We start from the raw sequence: 21,855 nt of genomic DNA on the forward strand, positions 1-21,855 counted from the left end.
ATGTAATGAAAGGCCTTTGGGATTCCTATTATGGCTCTGCCTGAAGGAGGTAGATCTTTGTTATGTAGAATAGATTGGGCAAGACCTTAATGGGGAGGGTGCATCCCTTTTAGGGAAAATATTCTGCCCTTTTAATAGTTCCTAAAATACTTCATGTTTCTAGGAGAGGGGTGGCTGCTAACTTCCTACAGTAGGAAAGTTCAAACCTGTCTAGTTAATGTCAAAGTGACTGCTATATATTATTTGAGCCCCTGGCATTATTAAGGTATATATGGAAAAGCTTTACTAGAGAATAACTTGCTTCAAGTCTTCTATTTGGTGCATTTTCTAAGGAAAAACACGATATATGCATTTCCTTGAAATAATTCTTAACAAGTTATCAACCTCATTGTTTCAAAATAATTTTATTACTATTTTTTTTACTTTATTACTAACAACACCAGCAAGGTTGTATTCTGGGAAATCTCTTCAGAAAATGGCGAGTGTTTTCCATGAGATAATTAAGTCACCTAGTCCAGATCAGTCTAAATCCTGATGGGCGAGTTACATAATCTGCATGGAATTTGATGAATACTTGATCTGACATTGCTGTAAAGGGAGCAATATTTGTAGCCTAAAAATGAGAAAATGTTTTTAAAAATATTTTTGGTCATATTTTTCTACCAGAATGTTGTAATTCAATTATTATGGTTTCGGATCCAAAGCTATTTCAATAATTAATTCATTGTAGATTCCATCGCTGATTCTTCTAAATTTCAGGCAACATGTGCTACAGAAATTTCTTTCAGTTCCATTCAGTATTGAGATGTCATAGGAGGTAGGAGAAATAAAATAAAACTAGACCCAGCTTTGAGATTTCTTTTGTCCTCTGCTATTTCTACTTAATTGATGAAGAGCTATACAAGTAGAGTAATGAAACCACACACAAAAACTCTGGCATTTGTATATAGGGCTTGAATAGAACAATGTTAGAATCTAGAAAGCAGCTATAGTCAATAAATAGCACAATTTCTATATGATATTCAGCTAGGTTATGCTTTTATTACAATTTGTTGAATAGTCTCAAGCATGGGTTTTGGCTTACCCAGGCTTCACTGATTGAAGAATTGTCCTGGGCCACATAAAAATACAATATAGATACTGTATATAAATCACATAATAATGTAAAAAGTTTACAGTTTGGGGGGCTGTATTGCTAGCTATCCAGGGCCACGTGCGATCCATAGGCCGAGGCTTGGTAATGCTTGGTCTAGGATATAGATTCATTCATCACAAACTGATATTTTGTGGTTTTGGATGTGGCTCATTGTGTGAATTCATTTGATCATTGTTTGTAAACAGTGATACATGGCTTAGCAATAGTTACAGTCACACTAACATTTATGCTTTACTGTGATCTTTAAATCCACACATTGATTTAAGGTAAACATATTTTAAAATATTTAGAGTACTTTTGTTTTTAAAAAGTACTGTTTTAAAAAGTATTAAAAGCTAAGCCTTGTTAAGTCACCTCTCACCTTTAAGTGCAGCAACATCCAGATATTGTTGGGACATGGAATTATGCTCATGGTGAAATAACATTCCTTTTGCAATGTTGCGTAGAGATACTAAACCGTCTGCAGCATATCACAATACTTTTTTGTCATCCAGATGCAAGTTTCTATAAATGCTGCTTCTAATAGGAAATAAAACGTTAAAATAAAATCCTGCAATATTTAACAACAGTTGAAGTGTACCTTCAAAACTGCAGAGGATTGTTGAATAAGCCCCAATTAGATGGCCATACCAAGTCTTAAACTATAGTTTTAAAACTGCAATGGAAACTCATTCTAAAATAATTTTAGCAAGTTTCCACTAGATGTCCACTAGATGTCACTACAAAACCTGTGATTTACAGAAGCAATATTTTTCAAATATTGCAATGTGTGGGATATGTTGGTTTTATCTGATAAGAGAGGAAACCATTTTAGTTAGAGAGATAAGCCAGTAAAAGATAAATGCATCCTCTAGTTTATTTATTTTTCTTGTCCAAATTAAGCATCAGTTTGAATGCAAATCTGATATCAATCGGAAACTAAGCCAGTACATATGGAATAACTCAAGGAAATACAGTGGATGTGCAAAGAAAGGGACTGTAACACAGACGTTTATGTCATTCCTTGATAAACTTTTTCCAATATGTTGAACCCAAAATGTCCAAAAAATATTACAATCTATTTTAGGGTGTTTTTTTAAAAATTAAAATACAAATAAAAACAAGTGTTCTGGGGTTATTTAGATTCATTTGTTATTTAAGTAATGATGCTTATCAATTTGGTGTGAGTTAATCCATATTAATAAAAGACTTTCAAAGGAGCAGGCCAAGTAATATGCAAAATGTCTTAGATTTGAATAAACATGTATTGAATTGCACTGTTTGGTTCTTAGAGAGATGTTTCAGAGATCCATTTTGGTTTAAAGCATGACTTCTAATTATGTCACTTTGAGTCAGAATTATTGATATTTCTGAATAATGCATTATGACACTTTACATTTTTTAAAGATATTTTGTTATGGGTTGTCGATAATTTAGATAGGGATTAGGGATTCAAACTGTCGACCTTTCTGATCAACAAACTCAGTGTCTTAGCTACCAAGCCATCATGTCCCCATAGTGACTAGAGCAGTGTATAAAACCAAGGATGGAAAAATTCTGGAATTCTCTTGAATAGTCTTTCCTGGATTGATAAATTCTGTATATCCTTAGATGTTTACATTTCAAGTAAATGTCTCATGATGAAGGTTTTCCTTAAAATGCAAATGATAACTTTTGGCCACTTTAAAGCAGAGAGGTCATTAACATTTTGGCAAGGAAAGAAAAGTTAAATTTCTTGTTTTCAAGGCTGCTTGAATTTACCCGTGGCTGTTATTTATTAACAAAAGTTATACACATTTATTCAGATTTAATTTTGCCCTGCCCTGCCAATGAAGGGTTTTAAACAAAGAGGAGGTTATAGCAAGCAAGGCATGGATCACAGTAACTCAGATTGGAAGTACCATTTCTTCAACTACCTTTGTCTCAGCAGATGGCAGCCTTTGCCTACCATATGGAAGCTAAGTAGCATTGAGCCTAGGATCATCTTAGGAGGGAAACCATGGACAACATCAGGGGTGAGAACTAAACTGGTAAGGCAAAAAATAACTGGTATAAGTTAATGGCAAACCATTTCTATAGTTATCATTAAGATACTGCAGAGCTATATTCTATGAAATCACTGAGGCACAAGTTTAATTTGAGCATATTTTTACTTTTTAATTTACCTTTAATATAAAGGTAAAAATATGTTATATTTCAGGGGCGCAATGGTTCAGCGGGTAAAGACACTGAGGTTTTCAGCTGGAGACCTAAGAGTCTGGGTTTGACACCCAAGCTCTGTGCAATGGGGAGAGCTACTTTATTTGCTTCAGATCCTGCCCATTGAGCAGTTGGAAAGCATGCTAATGCAAGGAGATAAATAGGTACCACTGGTGGGAAGGTAACAGCATTCCATGCGCTTTTGGCATATAGCCATACTGGCCACATGATCATGGAAATTGTCTTTGGACAACACTGACTCCCTCATCCAAGTCACAAAGATGAGCACAATGTCCTAGAGCCAGACACAACTAACAGGGAAACCTTTGTTTTCTTTTTATTAACATTTCAACCTATGAAAGAAAATATTTCTAGTAACTGTGGTAGTAAGACTGATTGACTTAATGATGGTAAATCCTGGAACTCTAGATAATTCTGAGTGCAATCTTGGCTGGGCTCAAGATGGAATTTCAACACTGCTAGCTTAACCCTTAGGAGGGGCATCAGTTATACATTGGCAGAATGTGAGTGTTAGATAAGCATTTGGAAAATAGGGGGATCCTGCAGTTTGCATGTGAAAAGCAAGTTGGTAAGTATAATACTATGTTTTGGAAGTTTACAATGTAATTCCAAAGTAATATTGATTTGGAAGTGCAGTATGTTTGTACAAATTAATAAAAATATCACAACGCACAATATTTTCAGTGTAAAGGACTAGATGACTAAAAAAGAAAGGAAAGGAAAGAAAAAAAGAAAAAGAAAAATAGATGCAGATATAAAACAAAATAATCACTGTTACAAAGTAAAATCTAAAAGCCACATCAAAATTATTTACTGCAAATTTGTATCGAAAATTTTTAAGCTCTGCCTTTCACAGGCACAACTGTTCTTCATTCCAATGTACCTTTGAAAAAGTACAAGCTGGATATTTTTCTATGTTTAATAGAAAAATTAATCTTAATCACTCACTTTTCTTAATCACTCACTTTTAGACTCTCAGTGATTATATTTTTAAGACTATCTGAAGTTATTCAAATTAAAAACTAATCCTTTATTCAAAAAACTGTTTTAGAAGAAATTTAAAATAACACTATCTACAGTAGTATAGTCAGTGGTTGGATTCAGCCAGTTCACACCACTTCGGGAGAACCGGTTGTTAATTTTCTGAGCAGTTTGGCAAACTGGCTGTTGGAAGAAATCATCAGGGCAGAGAACCAGTTGTTAAATTACTTGAATCCCACCACTGAATGTAGTAGCAATGAAACCTCTTTCTAACAATCTATCAGTGACAAATTAACAGTCAAAAGTTATTAGTAGAAAGGAAAATAAATGGACATCTGGGGCCACAGAACATTCCAACTAAATTGGCATCTTCATTACTACCATCATATAACTAAAGACGACAGAAATACATAAAATTAGGCTTTTATGGCATTATTTGAATAAAATTGGATCAATGAATAAATGGATCTCTTTTCAATGTAACAGATGTAGAAGAAATGTCCTGTTTTATTTAAATCAGGAAATTATCACCTGTTTCTTGTACCAGGATTTTAAAATAACCTGTATTTTGTTTGTTGCCTTGGAGGTTAATAAATAAAATATAAGGATAACTAAGAATTCTGGTCTGTTTTCTGTTTGAGATATAATGAAAACTAGGATTTATTAACCTTAACAACTCAAAAAAGATTGTATGAGAACTGGATACACAAGCATAATAGCGTATTCATATCTTAACATAAGCCAGCGTATGTATACCTGAGCGGAATCGGAGGTTTTTTTTTATTTCATAAAAAGTCATTTGCAGTCACTTAGCAATTGCTTGTTGGCTTGCTGCCTTTGAATTCAGTTTTAATCTTTCTGACATTTTAAAAAAAGATTTATTTGTAACTCACACATTCTCTTTCTCCCTAATATATGCTGTGGAATGAAAAGAAAAATAGATTTTTTTTTTTTTGTTATCTGGTGTATGGATCATCTTACCTTGACATAATTATATTGGCAATTTTGAAAAGATGCTGCAGCTTCTAATTCAAAAGATTCACAGGTGAGGTTGATCAATTTGTTTATTGGGGGCAGCTAAAACCCACACATATTCTACGTCTTTATTATATTTCCCATCCTTGTCAGAGTCTAGAGAACCGAAGTTATAACTTGCATTTCTCAAGTGGGCATTACAACCTTGCCAAGGACCTGTTAAAAACCAAATGACCTTTTAGTAATATTTCATATTGCTGCATTAAATAATACCGTACTTTTATCATTACTTTCAGTCTCATACACCACATGTAACTTTATTCTTATTGGTAATGTTTAGCATGAAGAACATTGCTTTCATGAAAAGCATGCCTTTTACACAGTGCTTTGGTTTACACATCATAGTAATTAGAGCTTGTATAACAATTGTTAAATTCGTTGGATGCCAAGCGAAAAGCAACCAAATAATTTATGAACATTGTCATTATTTTGAATGTGTGGAGGAAGGAAAAAATGGCAGTATAGTGGGCCTTCAGTGTCAGTCACACTGCAGTCAATGCTCATAGAAATGAGCATTGACTCCAGTGTGACTGACACTGAAGGCCAGCTGTTGCAAGATTAGTGGGTTTCCTTGTCCAGTGTGTTGGCTACTTGAGAATAGACTGCTGGACTAAATGCGCCAAGAGTTCAATCCAGCAGGCTACTGTTTATTTTCTTAAGCTCTTATGTTACACTATTTTTGCTCTGAGCTTATTAATTTTAAACAATCAGTATGACTAGATTATTCTTGGGCAACTGTACCTTCGGGTATGTAGCATTTTCTTTCGGTTTTGGTAAATGATTGACAATTATAAATTCTTTTTTCCTTTGCATCTAATCAAATATGCCCTGTCAACATCGTTTTTCATCATTCCCATGATGTTGCTGATATGCCATCTCATCCATAGTCCATGGGTAAGATAGCCTTAAGTTATCTTTGGCTGTTTTGATATTAAAATAGGTTTATTTTTTATTTTGACAGCATCTAAGAACAGTCTTAAAGGGATAAAATCCGTTATGCTTTATCGTCATTAACTTGGATAAAAGTCATGGTACTGGCAGGGAACAAATTCAGTAAAGGTAGTATAACTAATTTCATACTGATATATAATTTTATGCTAACAGAAGATGCGTGAATAGTTCTTCTGTGCAGTAATAGGGAAAGGCTCAAAGAGAGAACAAAAAGCAGCAGAAAATAGGATTTTTTCATAGCAGTCATGGAATGTATCAGTGTTGAAAGCAAACACAATCAATATTTCCTTATATTTCCTTATTACATGAAGTGAGATAATTGGCATTCAGCATAAGATTCCTTAGCCAAATAAACCAGAATTATTGAATAATAAATGGAAATATATATAAAATTTTGAGTACAGCTTTGATCTTCCAAGACAATTCCTATCTTTGAACAGTAGGAGGAGATGTTTCTTTCTCTTTTGACTACCATTCCTATAAATTCCTGGAATTTGTCTATAGAGCTGTTGCAAATTAAGCTATTACATTTCTATGCAGGAACAAAAATGAATGTTGTTTGATTATCATGAATCAGAAAGACTGTAGGACTTTAACATAAAATTATACACTCATATCAAAATAGGTATATTTATAAACTGATTTTTGTTTTGGCATAATCCAAATCAGGGATATATTTCAAACCATTGCTGGGCTCACCATTGCACTAAGCCATATTTTAACCATAGTTGTTTAACTAATGCACAAAATTGAAACTTAGCCTTAGTACATATCCACATTTTTCATTTTATCACAGAGCTAGATTTATTTAAGAAAAATGTTGTGATAGTTATCAGAATGAGCCAGAGGAAGAACTCTTATTTTAGTTGCAATATTATACCTGATTGCCTGCAGGTAATTTTTATTCACAATAGGAGGTGAGATAAGATCTAATTAAGTGACTACCTAAAGTTAAAAACAAAGACATTCCTTTTGCTTTACAGGAATGTAATGACCTTTACAAAGGTTTTCCTATATTTTCTGGCTAAGTAAACAGATTTAGAAATTTGAAAGCATGTTAGATTATTTTCTGAAAATGCAATGGTTTGTGGGAATGATTTTGTGAGATTGGGGTAAAGCAACATGGCCAAGGAACTGGTCAGCCGGACCCACACCAGGAATGCAGACACAGCAAGAGGAGGGACCCTCCTTAATTTGGGGACAGTAAAGGGACAGAGGGGGAAACAGGGTGGTGGTGGGAAGTATTTTTAGACTTGCAAGATTAGTTTAATGTAGCTTTACAGTAAAATGGAGGTAGCTCATCTGGTCATGTTTCTTGTCTGGTGTATTTGGTAAGGCTGGCAGAAAATAGCTGCCAAGAGGGACAAAACATTCAAATCATTTAATTGAAAGTAAACAGGTGAGAAATTGCTCCCTAATACTCTATCCTCCCACAATGCTATTTTTCCAATTTATCTGTGTTTGTTCTGGGCACACATCCAAAGAAATTACTGGCCAGCACTCATTTATCATTATTAATATTTCAAGAGTGTTTTAGGAATAAAAAGGGCCTGAAATCATTCTTAGAAATAAAAATTTATGCTTGAAGTTTGTGTGTGTGTGTGTGTGTGTGTGTGTGTGCGTGTTCATAACACTCCTTGTTATGTTATTGCTATGATATCGATAGGAGCAGGAACTGCATTGCATTAGCTCCTTCACAACCTGTATACAACAAGCAGATACAGACTCTATATAGAAAGGATTTGCATAAGACCACTAAGAAACTTGGACAACAAGACTCTGAGCAGAGTTTCTTAACCTTGGCAGTTTGAAGATCTGTGGACTTCAACTCCCAAAATTCCCCAAGCAGGAAGGGAAATTGTGGCAGTTGGGAATCCATACATTTTCAGGCTACCAAGGTTCAGAAACACTGGTGCAGTGAATATACCACAGCAGGGGGCTCTCTTGAGATGTTGCAGTGAAGACGGAAACATTAGGGTGGAACCCACAGAGAATGAGCATCTGGAAATGTGACTCTCAAAAGTAATTTTTTATAATAGGGAAAGGGTGGAGAAGCAGTTCCAATTAGCTCCATGGACACAAATACATCTGGATTCTCGACAGTATTCAAAATTAACATGCCGGCACATTTTTAAGGCTAGAGTTCAAGCATTACAAAAGACCATTTTGAATGAAAAGGAGAAAGAAAATAACAGCAACTCTAGCCCAAAAATCTGTATATTGGTTAAATGATGGGAAATACCCAGCATAGTTTCTCTTTGTTTTCTGCTAAGTCACAATCAATACATGATTCCAAGAATGCAATTAGAAGTGTACATGGATTTGTAGAAACAGAATTCAGCCCATCATCTCCTATTGAAGTATATTCTGCAAATAAAGTGATAAACATATATTGCATTATTAAAAGGCAATATAATTTATAATTTAATTAAGTTTAATTAATTTGCTGCACTAGGACTACTTAAGCAGCCTGAGAATTCCACTAAGTAGACTACCATACTTTTTGGACTATAAGACGCACCGGTGTATAAGACGCACCAATATTTCCACGCTCTTTCAGGGTGGGGAAAGGTGTGTCTTATATTCTGAAAAATATTGTATGTACTTGGCAAGCTTCCAATATAACCCATAAGGTTCTTGCATAAAGCAGTAAGATCATGGTTTGGGAAAAATCACAATCCTACTACTTATTTTTTTTAAATAAAATAATATTTACTTTAAAATTGACAAATGATTTATATCTCAGTAAGATGTACCATAGGTAAAACATAGATAATTATTTCAAGTAAGATAGTTTGTGTCAAGATCTTAATGAAGATGAGAGGCTTTTTCATAACAGTGCTTAGATTACTACAAATGAGTTTGCCATTTCTGTTTTTTCTCTTCCAATAGTTCATCTGAATCACCAACAACATTAAACAGAATACTTTAATCAGATGATTCAATGTTGCTTTACTAATATATTCCAGTCACTAAATAACACACTAGTTATACTTTAGTGAATAATTTCATTTCAGACCTGTTAAGCATATGTTGTACTATTAATAAAAGCTTTTAGGATTGAAGGGAGTTCTTTTGCAGATTTGTTTCAAACCGACATTCCAGGTTTTGATTTAACCGTTTTAGATTTAAGCAGACTTTTTAAAATAATTTTTTTTAAATGCAGATGAGAAACAAATGGTTCAACAAAGAATCTCAAACTGTTGTTGATTGGGTGATGTCGCAACAGTTTAGTCATTATAGTTCATTTCTTTTGCTTGTCAAAATACACATGGCTCTCACATGGTAGCTAAAAGTTCTGGACGTTGTATCCTTAGCATATGCAGAGGAAATACAGTTGAGACACACTGCAAAAGGGGAACCTTATTCTGTATTTTCAAGGCTCACTAAATTAAAAAAATGCTTAATAACATCCATTCAAAAGGTAGTATCTGTGATTCTGGAGCCTGGGGAGGGCGAAAAATGGGCCTACTGGAAGTTTTAAAAAGGGGCCTATTTTTGGCCTCCGAAGGATCTCTGGAGCCCGGGAAAGCCATTTTTGCTCTCCCGGAGGCTTGAGAAAAGCCTCTGGAGTCTTGGGAGGGTATAAACTCCCCACCACCACCATAGTGCAGGAGCCAAGTAGGCCACGCCCACCATGGCCACACAAACCCAGCAACTGGGCAGAGAACCGGTTGCTAACATTTTTCAATCCCACCCCTTTGTGAGAATATCACACTGGCAAAAATCAAAAGTTTAGAAAGCTACCTTCTATTTCAGTCTGATAGAAATTAGAAACAGCTACTAACTGTGGGGGTGGGGAAAGGCTGAGTTACAATGACTCAGTGAAATGCTATGTTCAGCTACACCACAAAGGCTTTATGTCATTAAATCTGGAGAGTTTCCTTTACAGATTGTTACGGATCAGTTAAGAACTACTACTTTCTCTAAACTCTAAATTAATAGGATTATCTCAGGCTGTTTCAATAGTTATTTTCAGCTAATTATTTTTGATATTAATATATTACCGAAAGGATGGATTGAAAATAGATCCATTATTGTTACCCAGAATTAATGTTTAAATTCTGAATAAACATTACTTCATGAGAGAAAAATCCAAAAAATTGGCTTAGATCTAATAAATGTTCCTTGAATATAAAGCTTTTCAGCAAGATGTTTTCTGCAAGATAAGTTTCCTCTGATCTGAATATGATGATTTGATATGTAATCCAGTACTTAATCCCATTGTATATACCTGACAGTCTTTTCTTATAGATAGAAGAATGTATTAGGCAACTTCTATCCTATCTTCAATCTTCTCTTTTTGATGATTTGGTAATGAGAAGGTGATTTGGTTACACCTACAAAGATTCTGAAGAAACAGATTATTTTGACCTGCATGAGTTGACTTTCAGGTTCAAGCTAGAACAGAAATAGTATTGATCATGTTTGTTTATGAATGATCGGTGGCAGAACCAGAATGAGATGGGTGCATTTAGGACTTCAACACCTTTTGATGCTACTAAACATGGTGTTCCTCTAGACCAGTGATGGAGAACCTTTTTTTGGCTCAGGGGGGGAGCGCAGGGGGGGTTGTGCGTGGGCATGCCACACCCATGATGCAATGTGTACGACACTACCGTGCATGTGCGCATGACCAGCGCTCCCCTGCATTTTTTGGCATGCTTTTTTTGCCCTCCCTAGGCTCCATAGGCTTTATAGGAGCCCGGGGAGGGTGAAAACAGCCTCTCTGCCCCCCTGGAGGCCCTCTAAACGTTTCAGGAGCTTCCCTGAAGCTTCCTGAGTGTGAAAAACTGACCCTACGGGTAAACCGGAAGTTCGAGAACGAACTTCCAATTTGCTCCTAGGGCCAGTTTTAGCCCTCCAGAGCCTTCGGGGCCTTCAGGAGGTTTCTCTGAAGGCTCCAGAGGGCTAAAACCAGCCCCATGAGAAAACTGGAAATACGTTCCGAAGTTTTGATTTACCCGTAGCGCCACTTTTTCATGCTCTGGAAGCCTCCAGAGGGCGAAAAATGGCCTCAAAAGAAGACCGAAGTCAGCTGGCCAGCGCACGCCTCACATGCCCTGACAAATGGCTCCATGTGCCACCTGTGGCATCTGTGCCATAGTTTCGCCATCACGGTTCTAGACTAACTGCAGGAATGGGAGCATAGTTTTGCAGGATTCTCCTTATGTTGCATGTGTCCATGGCCAGTTCCAGTTACTATTGGTAGGAAATACTGCTGGTCAAGTGTAATGGTTGCAATACTGCAGGACACCCCACAACCCCTAATTTGTGGGGTGTCCTGGGGTTAGTATTCTCACTTCTCCTTATTTAATATGATCATCTGTTAGAAGGGTCTTTGAACATGTTCAAGGTGTGACATTTTCTGCCTTTCCAAAACTGAAAATCCTTTCTTATGGTCATTCATAAAGAATCTGCTCTATATGAGCTGCCTTTGAAAACTATGTGGAAACTATAGCTCATACAGAATTCAGTGTCACAAACAGTGATGGACAAGCATGCCACACCTATGAAACATTGAAGTTTCATTGCTTATTAGTTGGATTCAAGGTACTGCAGAGCAAGGTACTACTTGTCACCTTTAAATCCCTACATGGCACAAGGCCTAGTTGTTACAGGGATCAATTGTTTCCCATGATTTTTGCATAATCTGGCAGAATTGGCGCTCTCTTGTTCTCTTCATTAAGCAATGCCCTGCAGAGGTGGGTTGTTGCTGGTTCGTCTGAACTGATAGTGGAATTCAGGCTGGTAGCGACCCAGGCCTGCAACGCCCTAGAACCGTTTCTCTTGCTGCTGCTTGACTGCCACCATTTTGGATTTTGGTGACTGCGCATGCGCAGTTCATTGTAAAGTTACATTGAAGAACACACATGCGCAGGTTGCATGCAGGTTGCAAACTGGCAGTAATGCTGGCAGCAATCCACCCCTGGTGCCCTCTAGTCGCAAGATCCAGCATTACTGCAGTTTTTGGCCTCTGGAATAGTATCCTGAGATTTGTCTGGGTCCCATCTTCTCAGTCTTTAAAGAACATTAAAATTTTAGCTTTTTCTTTTAAAGGCCTTGGCTTAAGAAGACTGTAAGGGCCTTTTGTTTATTTCCCTCAGGAAGACATTCACCTTTAGCAACTAGCTATTTATTGTGGACTTGAATTTTGAAAAACAAACAAACAAACAAAAGATTGCATGTATATCTTTTGTTTTGCATTTTGTTCTCTGTTTTTAAAAATGTTATTTGTAGAATAGGAATAAAGACAAGACAGGGGATACTATCCCTTCCCTCTCACAACTTATTTTTTTAGATGCTTCTTATTGTCTCTCTCTGCCTTTCCTTACCTGGTGCAGCAGATTGCCTATAGATCAACTGCTTTAATCTGGTGACCCTGAAACCACTAAGAGGTTAGCACTTTTATAACCGCTGATTGTATTTAGAATGTTAGGAACTCTTCATATGAATATAATGTTACCTATTGTCTCTCTGAAAGAGGCTTCCCATCCATCAGCTATTAAGGCATCTGCCCTAAATACTAGCAGCAAGTTGTTTGAGGAACTCTTAATAGGAGAAGGAAGGATTGCATCACAGAATTTCCCAAGTAGTGAAGAAGCAATGTTTGGGCCATCATACACTGCAACAGAGTTTCTGAGACAAGAAGAGACCTCAAGGTGAAAGCCATTGAATTAAAGATTTAACACACATCTATGCAGAAGGGTAACTGCAACTGATATAGGTTTGGTAACTGGTATCTACTTGTGCAGGTTATGAATAAGCATTTTACAGGAGACCTTTTCGGAACGCCTAAATTAGGAAAGATTAATCTAAAGCATGATATTTTTTTTATATCTCGAATGTAGGCTACCTGAGCCACAAAAGAATTTCAGTGCAGCTTTGTGCTATGTAAGATTTTAGGGATTTTATAAGCCCAAAATGAGGGACTGGAAGCTTGCCAAATATGGCTATTAATCCTAGAAAATATACTGGCTACTGTTAAAGGATACAGAGAGTGGTTACTATGCAACATCAAAAAGCACCTTTGGGATAAGCATGATCTGGATGACTGAGAATCTCCATAGACAAGAAGGCAATAGGTTCCCCTGTATGATACTGGTTATTCCCTCAAAGAAATAACATTAATAGTTTTATGGAAAGACCCTGAATAAGACTTCTTTTTTGATATGGGTCCAAAAATCTTACAGTTTTTCCATAATTATAGAAAAGTCCCAATAGGTTACTTCTGTTTCAAAAAACAACCTGTTTTTTTAATTAAGCATCATCTTCCCCCACAACAGTTGTTATGGTTCACTAAAAATTGCTTTTGACTTACGTACTTGACTGCCAATATTTTGTTGTTTCCAACATATATGCGATATGCACAATTCATATTTGATGATACTCTGTGAATGGATACAGAGGGTTTTTGATTTTGCCCCTGGAGACAAAAGTGCCACCACAAGATTTGATGAAAAGAGAGAAATGAAAAACTATGATTGTTATGATTTTCCAAGAAATATGCAGTTGTGCATAGAAGTGACTTGAAAGCACAAACAAAAAGACATTAACCATTGATAGATTTAAATGAGGTTATCTGTGGGTCTGATGATGGGATTGATTCATGATAGAATAAAATTAATTAATCCTAAAGGCGCCACAATTTGTTCTCTTTTTTTTAACTGCATCAGTTTCATTAAAATGAATGTAAAAACTTAGTCATGAATAATGTATTAATTTAAATCAACTTTTTTGGGATATACGGTAACTTCATAGAGGTATTTATAGAATATAATATAATATATCTATAGAATATAGATATATTCTGCCTACTTGGCAGGAATATTGATAATCCTCAAAACAACCATGAAACAAACTAGATTAGAATGAGTAACTGATAATACCAGTTTATAAATGTCGTGATTTACAAGGAGGTTGAATCTCCAGTACAACATCTTAATCACAGCATCCCTTTATTTTGACTTTCCAGTTAAACACACAAGTGCTTCAGATAAGCTTTTAGAAATAAAGTACAATTAATAATAAATGTAACTAAATTACAAAAAAAATGATCCATGTAAAATAAAGCAAATCATACCAACAATTAAGGAGATATACCATCATCTACATACACACATACAAGAAAGAAATTGTAACCTAAAAAATCGGTGAACATTAAAAAGTTTTCAGTAGATGAAAAAAACGTTATAAAGAAGGCTAATACAAAACTTCTCACAGGGACATATGTTCTGTATTTGCAAGAAACCGTGCATGTTCTGATCAAAGAAGATTTAGTTAGAGATGGAGCAAAAGAAGACTTCCCTTAATCTTTAGGAAAATTACGTAGCTTCACGTGGGATGAAATGACCCTTTTTAAAGGTTTTGCCGGTGAATATTTCCTTCTTCCTTGCTTATTTATATGGTTTCTGGGAATGCCTTTATATGCAGTAAGTGCTTCAGCTGGAGGCAGTAGCAGATTTTAACTTTTTTCAAAAGCGGCACAGTTGAATGAGCTTCTAGTTGCATGAATTTTGGGGGGTGAAAGTTAATGTCCTCTGCTTCAAGATCCACTTAACAACTTCCAATAACAGAAGTCATAGTACATTCAAGCAAGCTTCTTTTTCATTTCCCGTAATGACTTGCCAAGTCCAAGACATAAGGCTTTATTCCCTGCTTTACAACTCAGCAATTGTACTCTTTTATAATCTTGACTTGGCAACTCACACTTTGGCCCTCTTGACAAATGGCTGAAACCCACAACTATCCAAGTTCTAAAGAGTAGTCATCACATTAGTCACAAACATTTGCAAAAACTCTTTTAAGGACAATGGCTATCCCAGTTTTCTGTCTCCATTTTCAGTTATAAGAGGGCGGAGTAGTCTACTGAGAACAGTTCACTTTGGACTGCTTGGAATTAAATGACTTAAACTCAGAAAATAGGAGAACAGATTTCTTAATAAGCAAGCAAATATTCACACATCAGACCCCCTTTTAAAAATCTTATTGAGAATAAAGCTGATCGGCAACAATGTTAATTGCTAGAATCTGCTTTGGACGGGAAAACCAATTTAATAAAAAGCTTCTAGTCATACTTCACAAATGTCATAAAATCAAAGGTCAAATAGCAGCAACCAATTTGAGTGAGTTATGAAAGACTTTTTCAAGTGTAAATGAATATTGTCACCCAGGGTTGTTATTCGATGAAGCCAGAAGCTATCAGGGTGACTTACTTTGAACAAAGATTATTTATGTTTATAGGCAGTGGGGTTTTTTTTTAATCAAAAAGAATGTATTTTTGAATAGTCAGCTTACTTAATAAATGAAGAGGACTCCCCCATCTGTTACCATTAATACAATAGCAGAGTTGGAAGGGACCTTGGAGGTCTTCTAGTCCAACACCCTGCCTAGGCAGGAAACCCTATATCATTTCAGACAGATGGCTATCCAACATCTTCTTAAAGACTTGCAGTGTTGGGGCATTCACAACCAGTTTCAACTGAGTTTGTTTGTTTGTTTATATCCATCCTTTATTATTTTTTAACTCAAATAACTCAAAAAAGCAAACATATCCACCCATCTTCCTCCTATTTTCTCCACTACAACACCCTGTAAAGTGATTTGAACTGAAAGACAGAAACTGACCCATGGTCACCAAGTTGGTTTTCATGGCTAAGGTGAAACTAGTACTCACAATCTTCCACTTTCTAGCCTTAATCATTACATCAAACTGTCTCTCATATATATTTACCTGCAGTGAGAGGTTTGATAAAACTGATTTGGTGTAGTGGTTAAAGGCACTGGGTTGGAATACAGGGGATCATGAGCTCTGGTTGTATTTTAGGTATGAAATCAGATGGGTGACTTTGGACTAGTCGCTGTCAGTCAAGACTGACATTTAGGCACAGATAAAATAAATAAGAACACTGCCTGAGAAGTCACTATCAGCTGAAAAGTACAAATATTTTTGATCTTTGACTAAATAGTAATATCTGTCAACCCTGACATCTTCACATGGTTGAGGAAGACTGCTATATGCAGAATCTTCAAATTAGCTTCATAACCTCCACTAAGCTGATTCTGCCTCTGAACTTTTTGTCATATCTAAAATTAAAACTAAAATTGAGGCGGTATGGGGGCAATCTTCAAGGTCTTTAGACCTGATTCCAAACAAAAACCACTAGATAACCACCACTAGATAATCATACAAGGAGGTAGGTAATAAAGAGGAGGAGGAAGAGGAAGAGGAAAGAGAAGGAAAAAACACAGTGATAGAAAAGATAGAAAGCCAGATACAAAGTAGGAGATATTAGAAACATGCTCAAAATTCATAAAGGACTCATGCCTAAACCTGAATGTTTAAAGTTTGGGGAACAAATAGGGTTAACTTGAAATACTAGTATATGAAGGTAAATATGATATAATTGCAATTACTGAAATATGGTGGAATGAAAGTCTTGACTACAATGTACTGATGGAAGGATACAAACTGTTCAAAATAATCAGACATAACAAAAGAGGAGGTGCATAATATATAAAAAAACACTACATCTCTACAGAAATCCACAAAACCAAGGATGAAAATTTCATATAATCTATAAGGGTCAATATAAAAGTAAAAAAGAATGACATTGCAATAGGCGTATACCACAGGCCACCCAACCAAGGAGAAGAAATATATGAACTTTTTGCTATACTAACAAATGTAGCAAATATACCACTATAGTAATGGGAGACTTTAATTACCCTGATATCAACTGGGAGACAAACTCTGCAGCAAGTGGGAGATCAAACAGATTCCTAACAAACTTAGCTGACAACTTTGCACCTAAAAAGTGTAGGAGGGAACCAGAGGAAAAGCTATACTAGAGCTAATTCTTACTAATAAAAAGTGATAGAGGGAGTTGAAATTACTTTGTGCGAGAATGACTAAGTTATCTTGAAATTCAATATAATGCAAACAATATAATGCAAATACAATTTGCAATAGAACATAATATAGCAAGTGTCTTAAACTTTAAAAGAAATGATTTTAACATGGTACCATATCTTTCAAAAATCCTGAAACATCTGAGAATTACCTGAGGATTGGAAAGGAGCTAATGTGGTTCCCATCTTTTAAAAAAATAGATCCAGGAAAGTACAGACCAATCAACTTAACATCAATACCTGGGAAGATACTGGAAAGGGTAATTAAAAAACAGATCTGTGAATATCAAGAAACAAAGTTATAACTTAAAGCCAGCACAGGTTTATTAAAAACAGATCATGCCAAACCAATCTTATTTCGTTGTTTGACAAATTGACTAAATTAGTAGACCAGTGAAATGCTGAGTAAATAATATACCTAGACTTCAGCAACACAAGAAAAATGTGGGATAGACAGCGTCAGCAGCAGATGGTACTGCAGCTACATGCAGGGAAGTAAGCAGAGGGGTGCCACAGGGGTCTGTCTAAGGCCCAGTACTCTTCAATATATTCATAAATGACTTAGATGAAGGATTAGAATGGGAACTCATCAAATTTGCAGATGACACTAAGCTAGTAGGAATGACCAACACCCCAAAAGATAAGCTCTGGATGCAAAAATATCTTGACAGATTTGAACAATGGCCCCTATCCAATAACATGAAATATAATGTGGAGAAAAGCAAAGTTTTATACCTAGGCAGGAAAAATACAGATTAGGTGAAGCATAACTCAAAAACAATAATTGTGAGAGGCACGTTAGAGTCCTAGTAGACGATCACTTAAATACCAGCCAGCAGCGTGTGGCAGCAGCCAAAAAAACTAATACAATCCTTGATTATATAAACAGGCATAGAATCAAAATCATATGAAGTATTAGTACCACTTTATAAAGTCCTAGTAACGCCAAGACTAATTTTGGTCACCACATTACAAAAAAGATGTTGAGACTTTGGAAAAAGTGCAAAGAAGAGCAACTAAGGCGATTAAAGGCCTGAGATTAAAACATATGAAGAATTGTTGCAGGTTCTGGGTTTGACTAGTCTAGAGAAAAGAAGGACTAGGGGTAACATGATAGCAATATTCCAGTATTTGAGAGGTTGACACAAAGAAGAGGGGATCAACTTGTTTACCAAAGCACCTGTAGGGAGGACAAGAAACAATGGATCGAAATTAATCTAGGATAGAAGCAATTTGGAACTAAGGAGAAACTTCTTAACAGTGGGTACAATTAACCAGTGGAACAGCTTGCCATCAGAAGTTTTAGGTACTGCATCATTGGAGGTTTTTAAGAAGAGACTGGACAGTCACTTGTCTGAAATGATATGGGATCTCCTACTTGAGCAGGGGATGGACTAGAAGATCTCTAAAGTCCCTTCAAGCTCTATTCTGATTGTTTTATCTCTGCTTTGCTTACTCTAATCACTTCTTCCATCTGCTTTACTTCACTTCTTCACTGAACTTCACTCTGTAATCTCATTGTTAAAATGAGTGCTTCGAACACTCATTTGCTCCTCTTCTTAGCATACCTGATGCCTACCACTTCAAGCCAATATTATCTTTGTCTATGCTGTCTAGGAATTTACAGAAAAAAGACCCCAAAATATCTGGGGGGGAAATCATGTCATAGAAGACTAATTGAATCACTTTTATTGCCCCAATGTTCTTCACTATGAACCAGGGGGACTAGACATGGGTACCAAAAAGCAGATACCAGTAATTACTAGATAGCAGCTAGTAATACAGAAGGCTCTAACAGAAGGCTCTAACTCTGGGATGTGTCACAGGTGGCACGCAGAGCCATTTGTCAGGACACGCTTGGCGTTACCCTGTCAGCCGGCCAGCACGCATGCGCATTCTGGCCAGCTAAATTCAGCCTTTTTAAAGCCATTTTTTGCCCTCCCCAGGTTCCAGGGGCTTTATAGGAGCATGGGAAGGGCGAAAAGAGTCTCCCTGTCCCCGCCCCCCACAGGCCCTCCAGAGGCTTCAGGAGCTTCCCTGAAGACTCTGGAGTGCAAAAACCGGCCCTATGGACAAACCAGAAGTTCAGAAACGGACTTCCAGTTTGCTCGTAGGCCGGTTTAAGCCCTCTGGAGGCTTCAGGGACCTTCAGGAGGCTTTCCTGAATCCCCCGGAGAACTAAAAACGACCCTACAAGCAAACCGGAAGTCACTTCCGGTTTGCTCGTAGGGTCATTTTTAGTCCCTGAAGCTTCTGGAGGGCCTCCAGGGTGTGTGTGTGTTTTTTCTCTCACCAGGCTGCTATAAAGCCTCTGGAAATTTGGGAGGACGAAAAAAGCATGGAAAAAATGGGGGGAGTGCCTTTCTTGCACGCATGTGCGCTGGGGGAGGGTGTCGCATGTTGCATTATGGGTGTGGCACGCCCGCACACAACTTCCCTGCACTCCCCCCCTTATGGCACGTGAGCCAAAAAAGGTTCGCCATCGCTGCTCTAACTCTTTGCTGCCATTTTATGGCTGATTGGATTTTTGCAGGCCAGATCTGTCCCTAGTCTATTTGGGGAATGAAAGAGAAAGCAAAATATTTCACCTACCCTACTTTGTTGTTTCCTTTAAAATGCCCCCTCCATGCCACACACATGCACTCCAAAACAGAAATTTAGAAAACAATATTTACACAAGATTTTTCCAGACTCATGTCATCATATTTTAAAGACTCATACGAGGATTATTGAAGAAATTTACCAATGGAACTTGAGTTCAAGTTCAGTTGACCATTGTTATTATAATCTTGTTTTGTGAATGGAATAGCAAATTAAGGTGAATGTTTTGGCTTGTGTCTACAAGCAAAGTATTTGTGGCAGATTAATAAAATTTAATAAAGTCTCAGAATGCATATTCATAAACTATAGTATGAATTGTTTGTATAGTAAATTTCTTTGTCATATAAATTTATACTGTTAAAAGTTAATGGGATGAAATCAACCTGGAAAAATGCATTTTCAAATTTACAAGGAGTGCCACTCTACTTTTGTAATGCCCCATTAAGTACAAATACTGGGCTAGGCAGAGTGTTGGAATTTTGTGTTACTTATCCAATGTTGGATCAGTAAGAAAGGGTCTTTTGTTGATTTTATTTCTATGTTCAGAACGATCAATATAAGTCAATGATTATTTCAGTAACATTAACTGTAGTACCACTATGTTAGATTAAAATTATTAAAGCCTCTACTTTAGGTTTACTGTTTACTGAAGTTGCAACTCAAAAACAGGCTGCATCAGACTTTAACATTGAAGTTCATTATTACTTAAGAAGGAAGATTTTAAAGAGAAAAGTGTATCAATATTTTCTGTAATGTGTAACAGTTTTTTGGATCTCTAACATTTTTGGATATGTAGTTACTTTTTAAAATTTACTCCATTAAAAAAAGCAATACAAAAATAGAATTAAGACTGTCTTATTAAACTAATAATAATTAATAAGTATTAATGATATACTATATATGCTATATATATACTACTATATTGGTCAATGCTGTATATATAATACATTTAGTAGTATATATAGTATACAATTATATTTTATGAAATAAAGCACAAATATTGATGAAATTTATAATTACATATTTATAATGTCTTATTTAAAGCTGAGAGTCTTACTTCTGAAACAAAATTCAAAATTTAAAGTTGCACATACAGATTGCATGAATTAACCTTCCTCCCCCTCGTTCCTTTTAACATCTTGGTCCCCTTTCTGATTTAGAAAAACACATAAGGATATGAATTTGTAACCTCTTATAAACAACATTTGGTTATTTCATTTTCAAAATGCTGCATTTGTGGATATCCACGGATTACTCTATAAGTGATCAAAAATCTAGTGCCAACAATATGGGCTTTTATTTCCACAAAGTGTCTCAACAATTGTAATCCTTTTGAAAACCTTCACTTCATCAAAAGCACAATATTCCAAAGTTCTTTGAGCCAAAATGAAAAACAATTTATCAATAACTTGTGGCTCTATTTACTCATCCATCCTAATGTGCTTCTTTCCACCCATGTTATAGAAGCAAAGTTTATAATAATGATTAGTGATCATTACTGATAAACCAGTTGCAATAAGGAATAATATAAATGAAATACATTTTTAGATTTTTCTTTGTGTGTTAATTATATGAAGAGGTTTCATATCCCAATATCCAAATAAATAAATTAACAATATGTGTGTGTGCCATGCAATCTACTAGGTCCATATCTTTGTCTTCAACGTCCATTTTTAATACATGGACATTTAATGTGTAAGATAGAAAGAGAACAAAAACATAATTTAAGAAAACAGAAGAATATTACTAAACAAGTAACATTCACTCAATAATTTTTTCTCCCAGAAACTCAATTTTTTATGTGAATGCCAAGATTTCTAACAGTTGCTTGCCACAGAAATTAGTCATACAACTAACTTGTGATCAAGTGTTTTCAGTAGAACAGTCACAAGTAGTGTTGTTGAAAATGGACCTTAAGCATTTTAAGGCCATGATGTATTGCCAGATCATGGTTTACTGCCTCAAATATTCATACATTAAAAAGAAAGCAATTTAGCGTTCAAGGCTCAAAATTGTTTACA

The 21,855-nt window shown here is 35.9% G+C and overlaps 1 protein-coding gene across 1 annotated transcript in view; it reads right to left on the minus strand.

The window, feature by feature from the left end:
* Positions 1-505: 505 nt before the first annotated feature.
* The window catches only part of CUBN (cubilin), a 172,166-nt gene continuing 150,816 nt past the window's right edge, over positions 506-21,855 (minus strand). Inside the window, 9 exon segments of the mRNA XM_087714360.1 lie at positions 506-613; positions 4,565-4,628; positions 4,630-4,727; positions 5,318-5,407; positions 5,409-5,527; positions 12,789-12,978; positions 13,644-13,708; positions 13,711-13,748; positions 21,116-21,208. Of these exon segments, the coding sequence (XP_087570486.1) occupies positions 506-613; positions 4,565-4,628; positions 4,630-4,727; positions 5,318-5,407; positions 5,409-5,527; positions 12,789-12,978; positions 13,644-13,708; positions 13,711-13,748; positions 21,116-21,208 (865 nt within the window).

The sequence above is a fragment of the Thamnophis sirtalis genome, unplaced genomic scaffold (genome assembly GCF_051295495.1).
Source record: "Thamnophis sirtalis isolate CommonGarterSnake01/CBP01778 unplaced genomic scaffold, rThaSir2_p1.2 scaffold_4, whole genome shotgun sequence".
NCBI classification, from domain to species: Eukaryota; Metazoa; Chordata; class Lepidosauria; order Squamata; family Natricidae; genus Thamnophis; species Thamnophis sirtalis.